Source organism: Lytechinus variegatus, chromosome 5 (assembly GCF_018143015.1).
Source record: "Lytechinus variegatus isolate NC3 chromosome 5, Lvar_3.0, whole genome shotgun sequence".
In the NCBI taxonomy this organism is placed as follows: Eukaryota; Metazoa; Echinodermata; class Echinoidea; order Temnopleuroida; family Toxopneustidae; genus Lytechinus; species Lytechinus variegatus.
The window spans coordinates 46061324-46083336 of record NC_054744.1 but is presented as its reverse complement, the minus strand read 5'-3'; the positions used below and the strand labels follow the sequence as shown (position 1 = coordinate 46083336).

General features: G+C 35.6%; 1 protein-coding gene across 1 annotated transcript in view; it reads left to right on the top strand.

Moving 5' to 3' along the window:
• Positions 1-22013, top strand: part of LOC121416287 — a 39342-nt gene that overhangs the window by 6031 nt on the left and 11298 nt on the right. The window contains exons 2-21 of the mRNA XM_041609822.1: positions 479-564; positions 794-837; positions 1569-1634; positions 2657-2828; positions 3425-3502; positions 4524-4710; positions 4988-5105; positions 6515-6632; positions 7099-7200; positions 9698-9811; positions 10878-10977; positions 11361-11383; positions 12779-12944; positions 13906-14100; positions 14855-15041; positions 15912-15958; positions 16844-16967; positions 18316-18433; positions 18852-18947; positions 21037-21141. Of these exons, the coding sequence (XP_041465756.1) occupies positions 479-564; positions 794-837; positions 1569-1634; positions 2657-2828; positions 3425-3502; positions 4524-4710; positions 4988-5105; positions 6515-6632; positions 7099-7200; positions 9698-9811; positions 10878-10977; positions 11361-11383; positions 12779-12944; positions 13906-14100; positions 14855-15041; positions 15912-15958; positions 16844-16967; positions 18316-18433; positions 18852-18947; positions 21037-21141 (2246 nt within the window). The remainder of the gene's footprint in view (positions 1-478; positions 565-793; positions 838-1568; positions 1635-2656; positions 2829-3424; positions 3503-4523; positions 4711-4987; positions 5106-6514; positions 6633-7098; positions 7201-9697; positions 9812-10877; positions 10978-11360; positions 11384-12778; positions 12945-13905; positions 14101-14854; positions 15042-15911; positions 15959-16843; positions 16968-18315; positions 18434-18851; positions 18948-21036; positions 21142-22013) is intronic.

Below are 22013 nucleotides of genomic sequence, written 5' to 3'. Positions count from 1 at the left end.
CATCTGTCTCGTTCAGTTTACATGTGGTCATCCCTTGCTTTCCCTTGGGAATGGAGCTATATGTGCAGTTTCCGGGATAAGGCACTGGCTGGATTAAGGCCAATGGCCCTAAAAGTAAAAGGCCCCAAACTCTTATTTGATAAACCAACAAATTGTATTCAATTTAGTCGGTAGAGTAAAGTAGATCCAGGTCTCCGGATACAAGCCCAAGCTGGTACCAAATTAAATTTAATAGTCCAATGTTACTCAGGCCTACAGTCACCTTGGTCCTTGGGTATGGCCACAAGATTTTTGTTTTCTTCAAAACTAACTTTTCCATTCATGAACTACAATCATGTATATTTCTGGCTGTGGAATGAGGAGAGGTACATGTACATAGATGCTTTTACATGTGGTGACAGTTGACTCATGGCCTCCTAATTCTGTTTCATTCAGCAATGCTTTCATTTGAAATGTAATTTTTTATCTCCTAATGCAGGTGCCATTCCTCTTTGTTTGGAGTGTTCCAATCTTCTTCATGTTGGTTTCATGAAAGACCATAAACTTGAAACCATTGAGGTCAAGGTATGTATTGCTTGTAGAATAATAAATAGAAGAAATACTAATAGTAATAAAAAAAAATTAGAAGGTATCCTTGATTAGTAATTAGTTCAGTCTTATAGTGTCACACTTTTTAAAGCTGCAAGATTCGTTTGTGAACTTCTAATGTAAAAAAAAGAATCATTTCAGGAAAGTTACATAATGTTCTATTGATAATCATATGTTTGATTATTCTCCAATTCTTTATCTGCAGGCGAAAAGAGAGGACTTCAAGGACAACATGAAAAACTACAAAAAGTAAGTGTTTATTGTCACAAAAATACCTTTTATCACTTTTCACAATCACTTCTTGCTTATTCAAATGAACCATTATATTTATGCACTTTCTTCAGATCTGTAATGGTATTGTTCTTGAGATTACTTGATCCAGTTAAGTTAAAGTTATTTGCATAATAAAGATATATCTTGCATGTTTGAAAAAATAGTATTATTGGGCTTGTGGGCCATAGGTGACAGGGTTTAGGTTGTTTATATCATTACATTTAAAGCCTTGTCAATTAGAATTTTCACAACATCACAATCTCATATTACACAATAAACCATAATTATTTATGCACTCTCTTTGAATCTGTCCAGCCTAGCATGTTGGGCTACTATTGGGCTTTTGGGCCATTCACAGATGTCAATTTACTTTTTTTTTCTTATTCACATTATCACACTTAAAACCTTGTCTATTTACAATGTTTGACAGAAAATGAATAAAGTATTTCTTGACAAACCAGACTGAATTTTGTTGAAAACTTTGACATCCATTAATGTTTTTTTTTTCAGTCTATTGATAATTATTCAGTGTATGTGTATGTATGTATGTAAATTCAAATTTGTCCCATCTGTATTTTCATAGAGCATGAATGATTTAAGCTCCTTTTTAATCTACTGACTTTGAAATATAAATGTTAAACTCAAAATGTTTAATATTTGAGGATGTTGTTTTAATTGTGCCGATTTTCCTTTGTTTTAATTTGCAGGAAGGAACAGGTGTTGAAGAGAAGTCTTGTTGAGATCAAGCATGCATACCAAAACATCACAAGCAGGTATACACATCTTACAGGTTTTCAGAAGACAGATTTGGAAATTCCAAATCTCATAAACTATATGAATGGTGCATGGTTGTAGGAAGGTACTAGGTTAGAATTCCAGGGACTAGAGTAAATTACACAATGAATGGTAAATTACATTGAGAACTAGACCAGTTATTATGCGCTTAATAAGTATCCTCTATTATTATTATTATTGTGCAATATGATAATAGCCACTTGAGTTCCAAGAAATTGTTTTCCCATGGGCCCTGTTTAAAACAATGATGTTATTACTCAGGATTTATCTGGGCCAGTTATGTGCTCAAGCATTTGAGCAATTTCTTCCTTTTTAGTACTCATTTACTAAACTTTATAAATCTTGTTTATAATCATTTTCTCAGAATCACTTGGCTTTGAAAACAAAAGTTCTGGATTTTTTTTTATAAATTGGAAAAAATATGAGGTGGTTAGTTTGGGAGAAGTTAGTTCAGTATTCAAAATTTTGAATTACAACAGTGATTGCTTTAGTAACAAATAATTTCAATGATATACAACCTTGATCTGATTCCTTAAAGAGAAATGCCAGTAGTTGCAGTAAACACTGATTTCATGAGAAATTCTGTAAAACCAGGCTTAATTGTAAGTATGTCATTGAGGATCTAGATCTGGTACAGTTACATGAACTGAACTTTCTTGAAATCTACGCTGAAAAATGTTCACACTGAAGATCACCAACATACATAGGCACACGTGGGACAGTGTATTATTATCGCTGGAATAAAGACCCAACGGAAGTGACCGAATCCGCGCTTATTTTGCTTATTTCTCGGCAATTACACAATTTCTTCCAGAATCCTTTGGCACATATTTTTTATTCATACAAACAAACACTTGGGTAGTCATTATATTATATTCTGTAAAAAGTCATTTTGAGATTGTTACCAATTCTGGAATTTATCTTAAATGTCAATTGCCTTATTTTGCTTTAAAAATTGTTACTACATGCCAATCCATGTCTTCTCTTGAACTTTCTCCAGGGGTGAAAACAATAAGTACACTGTACAACAAGCATTGGTAGCTATTAATCATGCTCTGAAGAAGAAAGAGGAAGCACTGATGTCATGTATGAATCAAAGTATTAGCGCCCTCAAAGCTCAGCTTGCGACAAGTGAAAAGGATCTGGAACAACGTTTGAAGAAACTGCAAAGTGTAAGAAAACTTTCTATTGTTTCTAATGTTTTTTACTAAGTTTGGTAATCAGTCTCACAGGGTTTTTTTAAAAATCTTTTTTGATAGCCATGCAGTTAATTTTTGTATCAATTGATATTCTAATTTTATTTTGTATGTAAATTTCATCTTATTTGTGATATAAAGATTGAATTGAATTTTCAAGTTATCTTAGGATATTCCAGTTGTAGTTGTGACAAGAAGTGGAGATTTGACCTGAATTAAAAACATTTTCTTGATTGCTCATAGAATAATGATTTGGAAATGTCAGTTTTCAGATATAAAAGTCAAGTGAAAATTTACAAAATTTTTCATGATATCTATGATCGGCAAAGATTACTCATGCTCACCAAAAAAGTGTAAATCACTTTTAATTCATCCTCTCAGGCACAAACAAGTATTTCACAATGAGGTAAAATATCCTTATTATCCTTATCCTTGTGTTTGGAATACAGGTATCAGCAGTTATTTTGGGATGGAATTTATTCTACTTGAATTATTATATACTGGTGTATTGGATGAAAAAAAAGTTATTGCCATTCATGTGCTTTATTTTCTGCCTCTTGTTTTCTTGTCAGTGCCATGAGAAGGCTGAAAAAGTTGTATCTTCTGAAGCAGAAAAATTCATGAGTGAGCATTCAGAGGTAGCAGAAGAGGTGAGTGCTCAATTGATTGATTCTCATATTTCACTTAAGGTTCACCCCAGTAATAAGTTCATTTGTATATATTTAAAATAAAAAGAAATCATTAATTTCAGATGTCAAATGATAAAATTATGACATTTTATATTTTTGCTTAAATCTATGAATTGATTGTATGTACATCCTGATATGAAGACGAATATAAAGAATAGAACATAACATTTTAATAAACGGAACATGTTTCGAGGTGTCGCACCTCATCCTCAGCCTGAAAATTATTAACAGAGTCATTGGTGTTTATACAGTTAGGATGTCAAGTAAAAATTTCAAGAATGTAGTTACACAGGATTACAAGGTGTGAATTCAATGTTAAATGGAATGAAGTAAAAAAAAAGATAAATAAAATAAACAAATTTACAAGTTTGATATGTTTGCAAATGGGGGAACTGTTGATGTCACCCACTTAAGTGTTTATTATTTGAGATGAACTATTTCAAATTTTTCCTCATTACAATGTGAAACAATGTTTTATTCCTCCCTAAACATGTGTAAATTTCACCAAAGCTGCAAAATTTGAAGTATTCTATGATTCATATGATAAAATGCAAAAGAAAAGGTGAGTGTGTGACATTGCTGACTCTCATTTGCATATTACCTTTGCTGTGATGAACCGTTGTTTTAAAAGTATATATGAAATGTGTTAGTAGATAGGTCTGATATATAAATAAATAATACATATTATTGAGAGTTTGAATAAGAATTACATGCACAATATACCTTTGGAACCCCTCGGGCAGAGCTGAGGGAGTTTGGACTGTTTCAGAGGTAACAAGTGAGTGTTAGTGGAATATAACCCCAAAGCAAAGTGGATCCTTGTTAATGGATAAAACATCCTGTGAATACCAAGACCAGTCAGTAGAATTGTAAGTACAAGTACCAGTCATTTATTGCAATTTTCCTATGAGCTAAAATAAAATACAGGTCACATGATAGATTTCAGTCAGTCATTTGATTTGGATCCATTTCACCATTACAGATTGAGAAACTGCTGGGTGAGAAGACACCAGGAGACATTCCATCTTTGAACCCATCTATCTCAGTCGATGCCCTTGATGTCAGCAAGGTCTTAGGAAGTCTTGAGAGCTTTGGCGCTGAATGGCTGGCTAATCAGAAGACTGATGAAAGAACTCCACTAGCTGATAGTGTCAAGGAAATCAAGGAAGGTCAGTTAGTGCTTTAATTAAGAATGTTTATGGAGATACTATTAATTTTCGATTGGATGAGGAATAGTTAGTGCCAGGATAAACTCCATCAAAGACTGGAATAATTTAGGAAGGAAATGAAGTCTTCTGCATATCAGTGTCTTACGATATTGCTGTGATGTGAATCATGGTAAAATGGTGTTAAATGAAACCCCCATTAATTACTGTAAACCCAGCATATAATTTTGCTACCCCATCTATATGTATATATTATTAGTCTATGTTCTTTGTTTTTTAGGAGACAAGCTGAAGGGATACGTTGAAAGTCGAATGGATGCTAGGGGTTGTTTCTGGGTGTGTCAGGACATGGTTGAAGGAATCACAAACCTCTTAGATGATCTTAGCTTTGAGATCAGGTAGGTGTTTCATAAAGTGGTTTGTAAGTTACGAATGGCTGGTGATCCTTGCTGATGCTACATGATGTATTCCTATTGTATGCACCCGACTACTCCATTTATTTGTAAAGTTGTACATAACTCAAAGGAGAATGAAACTTTTGGAACAAGATAGCTTGTGTGAAAACAGAAAAATCAAATAAACAGATCAAAGAAAGTTTGTGAAAAATCGGACATATAATGAGAAAGTTATGAGCATTTGAATATTGCGATCACTAATGTTATGGGGATCCTCAAATTGGCAATGCGACAAAGATGTGTGATGTCACCTGTGAACAACTCTCCCCATTACTTTAGTATATATTTCACTTAAATTGCCTCTTTTATCACATCTATCAGTAGATCATGTGTTCTCTCTATAGGAGGGTATGTAATACGGAATTTTAAAGAATACATCATGGATAAAGAGTTTGTATCACCACAAGAAAAAGCAGAAAGAGACATTTTGATGGTATTTTATAGTCCATCAAAGGGAAAGCTGTTCACATGTGACATCACACATCCTTGACACATTGCCAATAGGAGGATCTCCATAGCATCAGTGATTGCAATATTCAAATGCTCATAACTTTCTCATTTGTTCGATTTTTCTCAAACTTTCTTTGTTCTTATTCTTTGATTTTTCTGTTCCGGCACAAGCCTACTTATTCCATTCCCCCTTAACTAGCTCATTGAAAAGGCATTTTGAAATGGCTTCCTGTCTACCACACTTAGAGGAAATCATCTGTGATAATTAGATGAGTAACATTGTATTATGCCAGTCTAATACACTTTCAATTTTTTAGGAATTCATTAAAATTTTATTTAAATGCATTCACCCTTTTCCCACTATTGACAACTCGTGTCATCAACTCTGGCTTGCTAATGTAGGAATAACAATGACATTCAAATTTCAGAGTAAGTTGCCATGATATTATGATTGTTGCACCATATATGAATATAACCTAGACGTCTTTTTGTTAGAGTTACAATCAACAGATAAATCCTCTCTAAAATCTGTTCCAGCTGTGTACATTCTTTGAATCAAGGTTCCATGAAATCAATAGTAATATTTTACCTTTCTGGATTTTACCTTGCAGTTTATGTCTGTATCTTTGCAACAAGCAGAGATTTCTTTTTGAATCTTTTCACTAGTAATTTGATGTTACCCTGTTAGCTATCATCAACTGGTGTCTTCTGTCATCTTCGGACTAGCGCTGACTCACTAGTGAGATGAACAAAGACTTGTGAATAGATGAACAAAGAGGAACATTGTCAATCTAATGAATATGTTTATGGATATATATATTTGTATTGCAATAAAAGAAGATGATTAACCTACACTTTTCATAAAAAAATAGTCGCTGATCTCATATCTTGTTCTTTATTAGGAAGGATATTATAACTCATGGTTGGGAGGATCTGACTGTTCAAGAAGGCTCCCTCTGTGTTGCTCAGTATTATCAAGATAATAGATGGTACAGAGCAAGAGTGGAGAAACTCAAAGAGGTGGGTATTTAGTAATTCCATGAAGTATGTATGTGTGACTTCAACTATATCGGTCTTTGCTGAATTTATTATTATCTGTTTCTTATTTTCTTGTATCATCTGCCCTGAAGTGCATTGAGCATGTAATTAGGGTGGGAAGGGTGCTATATAAATCATATGTATTATTGCTATTATATGGTCAGTTGTAATTTTCTCATATCGTCATAGCATGAGTAGTTCCTGAAGTGAAGAAAGGATTGACAACAAAAAAACTTGTTGCTTCTACAGCTCTTTCACCTATTTCCCCAAAGCATTTACAATAGTGAAGTGATGGAATGAAATTTTGAAGAATTTTGAGTCTGAACCCAGTGGAGGTGCGACTATCCACACTGATAAGATGCAGCTGCTGAGCCATAGTTGGTTGTAAAGATGAAAATGTTCTATTTGATCTTTGAATCCTATGTATGATGATGATTTGTCTTTACAGCACACAGCAGAGGTACGATGGTTAGATTATGCACACGCTGATGAGGTTCAGCTTAGTCACATTCAGCCATTGAGAGAACGCTTCATGGACATCCCATTCCAGGTTAGTACATTTGTTATATCTTTTCTGTTAACACAACATCATATTTAATTGCCGTTTACCACAGGAGAAAGCAATGTTTGCATAGATTATGAAGCAACTGTGACAAGGGGCTTTGGAATAGAATATATCAGTAGACATAACAATTATGATAATAATAATGATAATTATAATGTTATATTTACCCAGGGAAGTTACCTAAATTCTGAAAACTAGCCTCCCAGTGGGCCTTGCTAGTATTATTATCCCCGGCTTTAGTCATATTTAAATGTATAAGTAACCTATTTGACAGATCAACTTCAGACTTGATGCAAGTTGGGATGATAAAGACCCGATCCAATTATGAACATTTGGGGGGCCATTAGGTCAAAGGTCATTGTTTTAAAATGTTGAAGTTGGATGCTTAATGTATTTCTGATGTGACAGTGGCTGAGGTATTAATTAAGCCTGAGTCGAATCGATTTTAAAATCGGTGTTCGATCGATGTCATCGAACACCGGTGCAGATTTTGCAAAATCGGTGCATCGAAAAAAAAATAAAATACGTCGGCCGGCCGATTCGTTTGGATCACACAATCAATCATCAAAATATCAGTAATGTCCAACTTGACTACTACTTACTTGATTTCTATTGCCCCCCAAATGAGACCGATTGTGTAATTATGATGCCTATTCACCATTAATTTGAAGTTTATTTCGATCATACTTCGAGTCTTACTCGTCTGCTCGTGCTGAGATAATTTATGCACGATGAATTCATGAATGGAAGTCATGGCCATCGATCGTGCATGCGCAGTACTGTTCTTTAATCAAACCAGAAAATGGCCGGGCGGAGATTGACGCGATCAACGTAAAATAAATCTTGCTTTCATGAACAATATTAATATCATGACCACAGAACATTATTTAATCGTAATATTTAACAATAATTTGCATATGATAATCATTAATATGAATTTAGAGCTTGATGTGAAACGTTTGTATTTCGTTTCAATTTTCAATGGCGGACATCTCATGACGATCGACTTGAGTCGAGAGAGTGCACTTGTCTAAAAAAAAATAATTATCACATCAGGATTGATTCTCGAACATTGCCTACATTCAAAAACTCATTTCAAGATCGTAATATAACCATATAATAACATTTTACATTTTGACAAAACAGAGAAAATTGCGTTTGATATTTTTTTCCCATCAATTTGAAGCTAGATTGTGCCCAACTTTGGGCTCTGATTTCATGAATGGAAAATATGTCATACGTCATCGAACACGCATGCGCATTGTGCTTCTTTTCTCGGAGCTCGGAGAAGACGTCCAGAGATGGAATAACAAAAGAAATAATGCCAGTATTAATTCTTCCATATGAACATAACATACTTTGCTGACATCGTCAATATTCTTAGTATGACCATAAAATCTTGTTAAATCGTAATAATTTATATGAATTTAGGGCTCGATTCGAAACATTCGTATTTATTTCGATCGCATGCTCAATATTATTGTGTCAACAACAAAAAATGGATTGTCATCATCAGGATTAATTCTCGAACATCGTCATAACTCATATTCCACAATCTTTCCTCACAATCGTTATATCAGCATTGAATAGCAATTCAAATGACCATCCAGAGAAAATTACGTATTTATTCGCATAAATTTATTTGGAACTCATTTTGGAGCCAACTACACAATCTCAGGCAAGTTATAGCGCTCTCCGTTGGTTGCACTTGTTTGCTGGCGCTGACAAGCACGCCTGTCGTTTCGGGAGAGTGAGTGTACGGGGCTGCGGACGGGGCTGGTGAATGCGAGTCTGGACTGCGAATGCTAGTTGACCGAAAATCATTCGGATCGCCTCTGCGATTCATGTCTTTATTATTGTTTCACTTTAAACTTATATGTTGTCATCTGCAAATATCATTGTTGAAGATATTTTGGGAAGAATTCTGCATTGGGCCCCGGCCTTTTTTTATGTGTTTTGTGGTCATGGAAAATACAAACGAACTTTGCTCTGTCATCTGCTTGTGCAACGCTCACCCGGCTAACGCCAGCGCATACCGTCAGTGCGTAGTGCATGCATAGCGCATCGACGCGATGGCCGGAGCATTTTTTTCCCGCCTCTTCAATATTCGATGCATCGATGTTCGATCGAATTAAAGCTGTCGAACACCGGTTTTCAAAATAATCGATATGACTGAGGCTAAGTATTAATTTCAACTCTGCAATCATGAATCTATTAAGATTTTGTTTTAGTGACTTGATGATCTATCCAGTTATTTCCTATTCAAATTTTTTTAGATGCATGCATGGTTTTATCACCCAGTAGTGTTTTACTGCTGTTACATCACATTGACCTGGTTTAATACCAGTTCTCCAAATCAAGATACCTTTATATACCTGCTCAGTTGAACCAATATGTTTCCATGGAAATATCCATCGCTGGTAAATGAAATGTTTCATTCCGATACTATCCAAGCTAAGAATCAAACTTGTTGTACTTACAGGGCTTGGAGTGTTCACTGTTTGCTGATATGTCAGAGGAAATGCCTCGTCAAGCTCGTTGGGAGTTCTCTGATCTTGTCTCTAATATGATCTTGGATTGCAGTGTCATCAGGAAGGTAAGGGATTAGTCAAACGATCAATGATGTAATAAAACTATCCCAAGGCTTGGTGCCGACTTAGACATCAATGACTTTATTTATTTCAAAGAGAATGAAAATCTGTATAGTTAGCATTGTCTCTTTATAACTGTATCATTGCCTTATTACTAAAGAGAAATTCCAGTAGTTGCAGTAAACACTGATTTCATGAGAAAGTCTGTAAAACAAGGCTTAATTGTCAGTATATCATCAAGGATCTACATCTGGTACAGTTACATTAACTGAACTTTGTGAAATCTTGAAATCTACGCTGAAAAATGTTTACACCTAAGATTCCCAACACAGATAAGCGCACGTGGGACAATGTATAATTATTGCTTAGAGCGTCGGGCCTGACGCTCTACCCGAATCCTGTGCTTATTTGCTGATTTCTCAGCAATTACACAATTTCTTCCAGAATCCTTTGGCACATGCGTTTTATTTATACAAACAGACACTTTGGTGGTCATTTCATTGGATTCTGTACGAACTCATTTTGATATCGTTACCAAAACTGGCATTTACCTTTAAGAAATCCCTTCTCAGTCGTGTTGAAATTTTTTTTTTTTCTCTTTCCCCATTCCAGACAGAAATTTCTTCTAGATCTAGTATACTCAGACAAAAAATCATTGTGTTGTGCAATGAGAAGATTAGCTTATATAATATTATATAAGTATGTAAAAAAAATTACATTTATTAATATATTATCGTACATTATCTCCATCTTGAATATGGAAGACTTATGATTAGAGGAATGCTGTTTTTCCATGGAACCTTGGACCAAGCTTTTCATTATGGTTAAACTGAGGTTTAATCATCAGAATACAGAGCTACCAAGTCTCACGCATAATGCGTGAGACTCAAGCACTTTGGACTCGTGTTCATCCCCTCAAATCTCTGTCTCACGTAACTATCACAGCTTATCCCCATATACATTGTGCACAATGTCTGTGATCTCACTTAGATTCACAGAAAATCTCACGCATAGCTGGTCTTTGAACTTGGCATCTCTGAGAATACTTTCTGTGTATCTTTCTTGATGTAGTTATCTTCAGCCAATCAAGGGAAAGTTCCTCTGTATCTCATCAGATTGGATCAAACTGAGGGAGAGAAACAAGATATCGCAGAATGTGTCTGGAACAAAGGTATCTATACCATTTTTATATCCGTCAGATTTTATTGGAAAGTCTGATTTTTCTTCCAAGTTATGAATTCTGTCTTTGTTATGAATGCTCATTGATCCCCTTGCATGCCTTTGCCTAGAATAATTATTGTGTAGGGAATATCACACCATCTAACGTAGTCATATGTGTGTTTCCCAGGACTTTGCCTATTACACAAGAATAAAGAAAAATAATTCCTGTTAGGGATTCAAACATAGTACTGTGTGCTTCAAATCAAATACTTATGCATAGAAGATGCCCTTTTGTTCAATTGCTGAAAAAATAAGAAAAATAAAAAATCTGAGTTTTCTCTATTCATCTCATTGACTTTTAAATATTATCACTGTTTCTATTGTTCTTCACAGCCCAAGATTCAAGAAGTAGTAAGGTGAGTATTCAATTAAAAGCCACAACAATGAAATCTTTCATCCATTTTGCTTCGAAATCTTTCATCCATTTTGTTTCAAAATCTTATCAACTTCGGCTGTTTGAAATTATTTTTCAATTTCCTGTGACCTCATCTGTCAATTTTCAGTCTAGGAGTATGTAGTTTTACCAGAGCTAACCATTTGTTAGCAGTCTCAACATAAAAGATCTATGCAATAAGTTATATAGTAAGGCAACATAACGGTATTGTGCAAGTGTGTTTAATTCTTAAGTCTGCATGTGGTGAGCTGTGGGAAGTTACATTGTCTGCTTAATTTTAGAGACTCTGATATTGATGACTTGTACATTCTAGTATCAAACAAATGTTTTGGAACTGTGCAAGATTTTTTAGCGGTTAACTGTTCAATTGTTCTCTCACCTCAATGAAGTTCAGCAGAGACCTAGTGATTACTTTTCTTGTTGGTCAGTTACAATATTGTTTAAGTTTTTGTTCAACTTGCTCTAATTTCTAATATTTATGTATCATTTAAGTTGGTACGTATGATACTTGGGTAATACCACATGTTTTGTGTTGAGGAAGATGGGCCAAAGGTCATCTAGGGATCAAAAGGTCAAATGATATGAGGTCATGCCCATCCTTGTTTGAAGTTTTTGTTCAACTTGCTCCCATATGTTTATTTCTGCATCAATTTTATCACATTTTTTTCTGCATTTATTTTATCCTTGGTAATATGAAATGAGTGTTCATGAAGATGATAAGGTCAAAGGTCATCTAAGGGTAAACAAAAATCTTGTTTTATATTTTATTGATCTCAAAATCAGGCAAAACTCATGGTTTGTGAACCACCTTGTTGAAAATGACATTGTGGGTAACGTGCTTGTCCGTTTTGGTCATGATCATGGGATCAACTGCCAGGTTTTTTTTTTTTTGAGGGAGGGGGCTGAATCAGCCTACCTACCTGTCTTGATAGGCATCAACATAGTCCAGACTTACATGTAAGGTTTAATTAAAGGTGACTTGCAAAAAAAATTTCATGTAGTACATGCAGGTCTTGCAAACCCTAAATGACATATTTTATGTAACAATATGTACATGTTATATTTATGGTGTAGTGGTTCCATCTGTTGCGTCGTAATCAGAGGGTCATGGGTTCAGCTCCCAACATGGCCTGGCGTCCTTTGGCAAAGCTCATTCTGCACTTTGCCAGTGTCATCCAGGGGCTAATTGGGTATCGGTAGGAAAAAAACCTACATTATAGTTGATTTAGCAAGTGTGTGCCTAATAGGCTGTTAAAAAAAGAATCCAGTGACCGGGTAATAATAATTGTGAAGTGCTTTGAGCAGTCATAGCTTGGTATCTCGCTATATAAAAGCCAATTATTATTATTATTATCAGGGACCAATTGCATACCGGGACATCCGTCTACTCAACGAAGAAGCCAAGGATATACAGGTCATCAAGGAAGTGGTCAATTCAAGCAAGAAAACGTCTGATGATGCAGCCAAGACGACATCGGAGGAGATAGAGGGTGACAAGAATGAGGACGGGCAGAAAGAAGATGGTGAGAAGGAGAAGAATGAACAACTAAAAGAAGAAGAAAAGAAAGAAGAAAAACCTCTTGAATCTGAAGATGGACCTCCCATGAATGATGAGAAGAAAGTAGAATTGAAAAAAGAAGAAAAGAAAGCAGATAGAAGGGAAGATGAAAAACCTCTTGAAATGGAAAGGGAACCTCCAAAGGTGGGGAAGAAAGAGAAAGAAGGGGAATCAAAGATAGAAGAGATTGACAAGAATAAGAAAGAAGAAAACACAAGTGAAGAGTCACAAAGAGGTAATGATGGGATGAAGATGAGTGAAAAAAGAAGAGGAGAAAGTTGAATTTTTGTTTTAAAGGATTATAAAATCTCTGGGTAAACAACCGTTCTTTATTTTTGGCATCGTAGATGTAGAAAGAGATTTAGCTATTACTTGTAATTTGTGTGTTCAGCATTCTATTTTAATCTCTTTTTTCATTGCACAAACTATTCTCTGCAAGGCTTATCCGAAAAATCTAGCATGCCCTTTGTTTTTGTGTATATCCTATAAGTATGCTTTATTTCTTATTTTACTTAGTATCCATAATTTCTCTTTCTCTTTTTTCTTTTTCTGTCTTTATTCAGTTCTCTTTCATTCAGCTTTCCATTCATTTCTCTATACATGTACGTGTTTCTGTCTCCCTTTGAGTATCTTCGTGTCACTAATTTTATCCCCCCTCTCTCCTCAGGTTATTTGTTCTATGTCTTTGATATCTTTATCTAATTTTCATTCCATCCTTTCTTTATCTTTCTTACTTTGTTAATGACTTTATGGTCTGCATTCTCATATTTCATTCCTCTGTATTTATACTTAATGTCTTGCACAAATGCTTCATGTTTCCTTGTTTGTTTAGAAAAAAAAAATGGATGAGCACATTCTAAGTAACAGTGCTGACTCATATTTTCTCCCTCATATTCTGTATTGTACTTTGCATTCCTGCTTAGCAGAAGAAACGAAGGAGTCAAAGCCAGAAGACGAAGAAGACGTGAAGCTGTTAAATGGAGGTGATGGAGAGACTGAAGGTGTGAAAGATGAAGGATTGAAGGATGAAGAAGTGAAAGATGAAGGGAAAGATGGAGAAGAAGATCTGAGTCTAGCTCAGAAGCTTGAAAAACAAGGAGATACTGCCCCGGCTGATGGAGGTAAGAGTTGAACAAGTCCATGTTTATTTACATACCCTTTAAGACTTCATTTAGGGTCTCCGATCAATTTTCATTTAATCCCTAGATAAGTTAACTTGTATGAAGTGTAATTCTTTGAGCTTAACTTACGAAATTATATGAAAATTTTTACTTTACGTAGATTTTCTAAAAATGCCACACCGACATCCTTATCCATTTGTGCGGATGCGATTGTAGACATTGTAGAATTTCTTCATTTGGTCCAACTTCAATTGGAATAAACATCAGGCTAATAGACATCTGTGTGATGGCAGCTTTGTAACCCATGCCAAAGTCCTTAACTTTGTGTCTCGTAGTAACCAACGTGAAAAATATTGACATTGGTTTAAAATCAACACCAAATTGAGAGAATCACACTGAATATTCTAGAAAGCAATGATTGTATGAATATACTTCATATCTACAAAGTATTTTTGAAGAAATGTGTATTTTAGATGTTGACATTGCTGGATTTCCATAGTTGTGGTTGATCGTATCAGTTGTAACTCTTTGTAAGATGGGCCCAGGGTAGGTATATTGAAGAGAGGTTACAATCAAAAGTACATTGGGGCAAAAAATATACAGTGTAAGTGCATGTGCTCTATTTTTTTAACATAAGTATTCTTTCATAAATACTTCCCTTACCTTAAAAGACTGATATTCCTTTATTCCTTGGGTAATCTTTCATTTCATCCCTAAATTATTTCAACTGTCTAAATGTTCATTGATGTTTCAGTTCCTACTGGTACGCGTATGTCCCCGATGGCATTCATCGCAGCCCATGGGAGCTATACTGCTATCAATGGTATCAGTAGCAATGAGAATACTGGTAACACCATGCCACCGTTTGTTGGACCTCAACCTCAACTAGACACTGGATGGTATCAACACTATACAAGCCATTATGCTGTTACCAGTATGGGGTAAGTCCTTCCTTGGAGCAATATATGTGAACATTTTTGGAATAGAACAGTGTAGAAAGTGTTAGGGGTACCTACCCCCGGTGTCATTGCTTTGAGAGAGAGGGGGGTGGGGGGTCATGCTTGGTTGGAGAGTTTTGTTTGTGGGGGCTTGTCACAGAATTTTTTAATTAGAGTAGGCCCCTTTGTTGGCCCCAACTGCCGGTCAATCCTGGATCTAATGGCAAAATCTGACTGAAATTATGGAAAGCCAAAATGAAAAAAAAAGATTTGTCTCCATTATTTATGTATTTGGGGTCTTTTATTAAGCTTTCATATTTAAGATAATTGTTTTTTTTTCCCAGACAGTTTCCAATAGTTCGAGAGTCATATTTGCTGACGAATTGAGCATAGAACTACTATTAGTGTGTATTACACTTGGCTATCCATAATAAACCATCAGTTGAATATAAGTTCAGTATACTAGCTCTAGCAATGTCTTTTTTGCATGAGTGTAATGCTCAATCTGTCTGAAGAATCTAAAATATGTTTCCATATTATTATAGGGATATAATTCTACCATGTCTTCACGAACTCATTTTATGCATTTTTCAAATGGATGTTAGGATGGAAATTTCCTTGATGAGACAAAGTAGCATGATAGATGATATGCACTGTAGTTATGTATAATGTTTTTATGTAGTGTTTACTGTACTCTCTCTTTCTGTCATTCATTTTTTCTATTCATTTTTTTCGTTTGACTAACTTTCATTATATTTATAATATATCTTTCTCATTTCCACAATCTTCTTTCCTGTCCTTGCTATTTCTTCTCGTCACCCCTTACTCCATTTCTTCCTCCTGATTCTCACGTTCTCTCTTCTCACATTGCAGGCTTCCAGCGGTGGTATCAGCTTCTAATGGAGATGCCTATGGCATGGGTATGTCAACAAAACATTGATGTCTGATCCTGTAGCAGTATGCAGTTGATTGGCATCCTTGTGTTCATTACAATAATTCCTTTTTTTATCATCATAATTGCAAACTTTTATTCATGGGCAGTGTAAATGAATGTAAACAAATTAAAGAATGTGTAAATGAATGCTGAGTGAAATAGTTGGCTCCTTTTATATGTTTTCTTAAAGCTTGTGTATAGTTTTGGTAAATCCACCAAAATGCACCTATCACTATTCCAATTCATTGCTAGCTAATATGAATGAATATGCCCTATAACAGTTATGATGTGGAGGATATGAAATGAAAATGTGTTTTACAGGATAAATTTTGCGATTTTACATGGAAATTTAAGTTGATCGGGTCACCCGATCAAATTAAATATCTGTGTGTTTTTGTCTTTCAATTAAATCCTATTCCAAATCATGAAATGGGCTGAAACTTTCAAGATATGTTCTTTGTCTGTAACTTTTGGATATCTAATCACTAAATTTATAAGATAAGTGCTTGAATGCCCATTTTATTAATTTAAAACAAGCATCGCTGAGAGAGGGCGCCATATATCCAAGATTTGAATATTTGAAATTTTCTCAGAGAAGTGCATTTGGAAAAATATCTAACGGTCTCTACGCTTCAGTAAGACTGTCATATTAGATGATATTCGATTATCAATCGCATTATTGAACCTTTACCAAAGCTATACACAGGCTTTAATAGATATGCTTTCAGCTTATAAATATGTTTTATCAAGTTTATCTAAGGATCGGTAAACATCTCATTCTTTTCATGAAATGATATCTGTCTTGTAGAGTTATTCTTCATCTTTGATTCAAAGCAATATTTACTTTTCTCTCTCCCCCCTGTATTATCAGTACCAGGGTCACATCTTGGTGTTCATGTTGCCACCCCTCTGACAGTGGATGGAACATTCTGGGCAGCTAAGGTCAGAGGTCATGAGCAAGAGATTAGATTCAGGAGGCTCATGCATGAGATCAGGTATGAAGGATGTTCATTTGTCTTAACCGGTTGGAACACTAAATTCTAGAATTCACATAGGCATTTCCAGCAGACAGCAGGTTCTTGCAGCCAATGGGTTAACAGTAACTTGGTGTTTGTAGTTTCATAAAGCACAGTGAAACCTGCTGTACAATACCTGTATAGAAATACCACCTGTCTATAAAGAAGTAGTTGGTTTCCAAGAACCTGAACACAAAGAACACCTTGGCTCCATCTTACAAACATTTGCAATGGATTCAAACCAAACTGAAGTTATGATTGATCTCAAATTTCCATCACACAAATATAGATCTATGGCAATTTGAGTTTTGACTGTTTGTTAGACGGGCCCTGATCAAGTTTCTTGTTTTCCTTGAGCAGTCTTCACCTACAGCTTTCACTAGAACTAACATGGAAGTTGAGGTCACTAGTCAACTTGGGGACAAGTTAGTATGGTATAAATGGTCATCAGATTACTAAAGTCATGTGCAGAGGACAAGGTGTATTGAGAAATTTATCATTCCATATTAAATACCTTTTTGAATATTAGCATTCTACAAACCTATCACTTTGTTCAGATATATATCAGTAGTATAGGTGTACATGGATGCTGTTCCATGTCTTGATTTGTATGTACATTGATGATGACCATGTGATGTGCCGGTTCAGGATAGTTCCTTGTAATATCTGTATTTTACCATTTGGTGCATACTCTCTCATGCATTCTCTTTGTCCTCCCTCTTCTGTCTCTTATTCTCTTTCTCACACTCTTGTTTGCCCCTGTATTCTGTAACCATCTGTCTCTCTTGCTCACACATCTGTTTGCCCCATCTGGGAGTGTCTCTCTCTCTCTTTCCCTCACTCTCCCTCTATTCTCTATTACCCTTTGTCTTTTTTGTTTAAAGATAAATTCCAGTTTTGGTAACGATCTCAAAAGACTTTTTACAGAATCTAATATAATGACCACCCAAGTGTCTGTTTGTATGAATAAAAAATATGTGCCGAAGGATTCTGGAAGAAATTTTGTAATTACTGAGAAATAAGCAAAATAAGCGCGGATTCAGTCACTTCCGTCGGGTCTTTATTCCAGCAATAATAATACACTGTCCCACATGTGCTGGTGTTGGTGATCTTCAGTGTGAACATTTTTCAGCGTAGATTTCAAGATTTCACAAAGTTCAGTTTATGTAACTGTACCAGATCTAGATCCTCGATGATATACTGACAATTAAGCCTGGTTTTACAGACTTTCTCATGAAATCAGTGTTTACTGCAACTACTGGAATTTCTCTTTAAGCCTACTATGTTGCTTTCTTTACCACATTCTCCTTTTATCTCTATCCCACAGTGCTCCAGGTGACCCCTTGCCCAAAGATCAGCTTCATAGGGGCAAGATGGTCTGCGCCTTTCAACATGATATGGGACATTGGTGCAGGGCTAAGGTGGAAGAAATCGCTCAAGACACGGTAAGTTTGGACGTTCTCTTTCGCTGTGTAGATACTGCAGTAAGGTTGAATTTTTTCAAAAGGAGTCAGACATCTAGGTTTTTAATCCAGTTAAGTCCCCAACTACGGGGATAGCCAGCTTCTCCTCGCACTCACAGAGATCAACCGTTCCCCTTGCTCCACTTTCCTTTAGTTAGTACGTCCTTTTCCCTCAACACAGCCCTCAGACTACACTTGCCAACACTTGCTTCTTCTTCCTTTTTCTACTTGCTTTCCCAACACGCTTCAGCTTTAGTGGAGACATAGTACACTATTGGCAACAACAGTCTAGATAATTCCATGATAGTGTTTGATGCATTGTCTTAATGATATTTGACAAAATGTAAAATTGTAATTAACCAAGTATCGTTTTAACTCTTTGTTTGATTTAACCTTTCAGGTTCATGTTCGATTGATAGACTTTGGATCTGTAGCTTCATTGGATTGTAAGCAGCTCAAAGCATTGGATGTAAGGCATGGTGTCTTCCCATTCCAGGTCAGTTAATCCTTTTCATGTCATTACCATACACTTATATTGCATAGAGCTAAGCTTTCCTTGATTGTCTAAAGTTTCGGGCAGGTTTATATTTTGAAGAACTTTGTTCTGCCTCTCTACTCTCCAGTTTCTAGATATTGGATAAAGTCGGTTGATTTTCATTTTATGAAATGTTACTTTCATAAAGAATCACATCACAATTGATCTGTTCTGTTGGTATTTTTGATCTTGTTGAGCAAAATCAGATGTTGTCTTTTTCAAGTTGCCAAAATGTAGGAAAAATTGCGATTCCAGCATTTTTAGCAGATATGCCAATGCTCCTGATTTGGTCTGGAGGCTTTCGGAAATTCATGCCTTTACTCTATCACCTTTGCCATCTTCCTGAACTTGTTGAAATTTTGCAGTGATGAGAATTAAGTACATGACATGTAAATTGAGTCAGAAATATTGTTTGTTTTCCTAAATTTGTGCATGTAGTAATACTGTGATGTTCGCTGTTACTGAATTCTGTGTGAATGCATAATGAAATTTGGAGCAGCGAAACTTTGGTTTGGCCTGCGATGAAGCAGCTACAATGTACGCATGCAATGTGCCTAAGCTGGAGTGGATATCTGACCAGCCCTGTAGGTGGTGTGTGAGCAGCTGTCAGAGTTGAAAGCTCTCAATTTGCGCAATGGAATGTCAATGGATAATGCTGGGTGTAACCAATTTGGAAATTGGCACAGAATGGGGGGAGATATGCGTGACTACATCATTATTCTTTGAAGCGTATTGACGGATTATAGTCGCCAAAACTTTTGTATCATCAAATTTGAAAGGCACAATATGCACAAAGTGTGGTGTTGAAATTCACTCGATTGAGAATACACAGACGTGAATGAAAAGGAGCGCTTGCGGCAGGCTGGAGAGAAAGGCATGGATATGTTTGCTATACTATGACATTAAAGTCTTGCGGCAGGCTGGAGAGAAAGGCATGGATATGTTTGCTATACTATGACATTAAAGTCTTGCGGCAGGCTGGAGAGAAAGGCATGGATATGTTTGCTATACTATGACATTAAGGTGAGCTTAGGGAGGTCATTGGGTTATTGCATGGACACACAGGGCAAGCTTCTCTATGAAATATAGCAGAACCTTTATTCATACAACGTGGAAGTGAACATACCAATATATGTACAGTCCATGATGACCCCTTGTTTATATCTAATCTGCCTCTTGTTATTGTTTTAGGTTTAGTAAATGAGGCCAAATCTAACTTTACCTAGTTAAAGGTCAAGTCCACCTCAGAAAAATGTTGGTTTGAATCAATAGAGAAAAATCAGACAAGCACAATGCTGAAAATTTCATCAAAATCGGATGTAAAATAAGAAAGTTATGGCATTTTAAAGTTTCGCTTATTTTCAACAAAATAGTTGTATGAACGAGCCAGTTACATCCAAATGAGAGAATTGATGACATCACTCACTCACTATTTCTTTTGTATTTTATTATATGAAATATGAAATATTTTTATTTTCTCGTCATTGTCATGTGAAATGAAGTTTCATTCCTCCCTGAACACGTGGAATTCCATTATTTTAACATTTTGTGCTTCAGGCAATGAGGTCTTAATCATCAAATTCGTAAAAATTGAAATATTGTATAATTCAAACAATAAAAAACAAAAGAAATAGTGAGTGAGTGACATCATCTACTCTCTCATTTGGATGTAACTGGCTCGTTCATATAACTTTTTTGTTGAACATAAGCGAAACTTTGAAATGTCATAACTTTCTTATTTTACATCCGATTTTGATGAAATTTTCAGCATTGTGCTTGTCTGATTTTTTTCTATCGATTTAAATTAACATTTTTCTGAGGTGGACTTGACCTTTAAATATGCTTGTTATATATTCTTCTTAAAAATCTGTGTTTTATTTAAAAGAAGTCACTATTAAAAAAAAAGTAGAATCCTCCCAACTTGTTCACACCCTCTTAACTTACTTAAAAATCAAATGATGTCCATCTGCTCATGTTTATGATATCTTGATTAGAAGACAAATTATAAGTGCACTTCTGTAAAATAGTTTATCTTTGTGATCATTTCAAGGCATTTGAGTGCAGTCTAGCAAAGAAGGACCTGACAAATTTCTCAGAGAGTTCCAGACAGCTGTTCCATCATCTCACTGCTGTTAAATTAATCACTGCCAAAGTGGTGAGTATATCTAATACGCACATTCCAGGGCCATGTCTTACAAAGAATTACAATCAATCTCAAGCATGGAGAGCAAGTAATGTCGCTATTCTTCATATAGGAGACATAGGAGATATATACAACCTTCCTGTGGGATTGAAGAGGAGCACAATGCATACATGAGTTTACATCATATAGATATATTTGATCAAACATGGATCTGATACCCCTTTCATAAACCCAATTATGCGGCTAATAGCAGCATAATTTGGTCGTAAAATTGGAGGAGGACCAGAGTTATCCGCATTATTTTGATGCTGCTATTATCCGCATAATAGCAGCATCGGGACAAGATTTTGAGTTTATGAACGCATTTCCAAATAATGCGGATAATTGCCATGGTGCGGTCACAAGGTCACCCTTTTCCAACACAACCGCATCGGAGGGGGCGTGTCCAGTTCTCATGACGATTATCCGCCTTTTTCAGGACGGGCGCTCGTAAAAATAATGCGGCTTATTTTCGGAGTTTGTGGACGCAATTTTTATTGAATTATCCGCATTACTCTTAGGCGGCTAATTGGAGGATAGGTTTATGAAAAGGGTATTAGGTGCTGTTTTCACTGGATTTTTGAAGCTGATTATCTTTCTGATCTGCTGTGTGAGACACGGCAGAAATCTTTTTTTTTTTGTTTTTTTGTTATGCGAGAAGATGTCAATTTAATAATTCAATTAATGAACATTACCAGCAGTCAATGTCTTCCAGACTGTTACATGAGCTGCTTTGATAAGTTGTATGTTGTGCAATTAGAGGATCATATCCCTTATAGTGAATTCTCTCTGGAGTCAATAAGAAACCACATTGGGCTTCTTACCAAGCAATTAGAGCTTTGTCT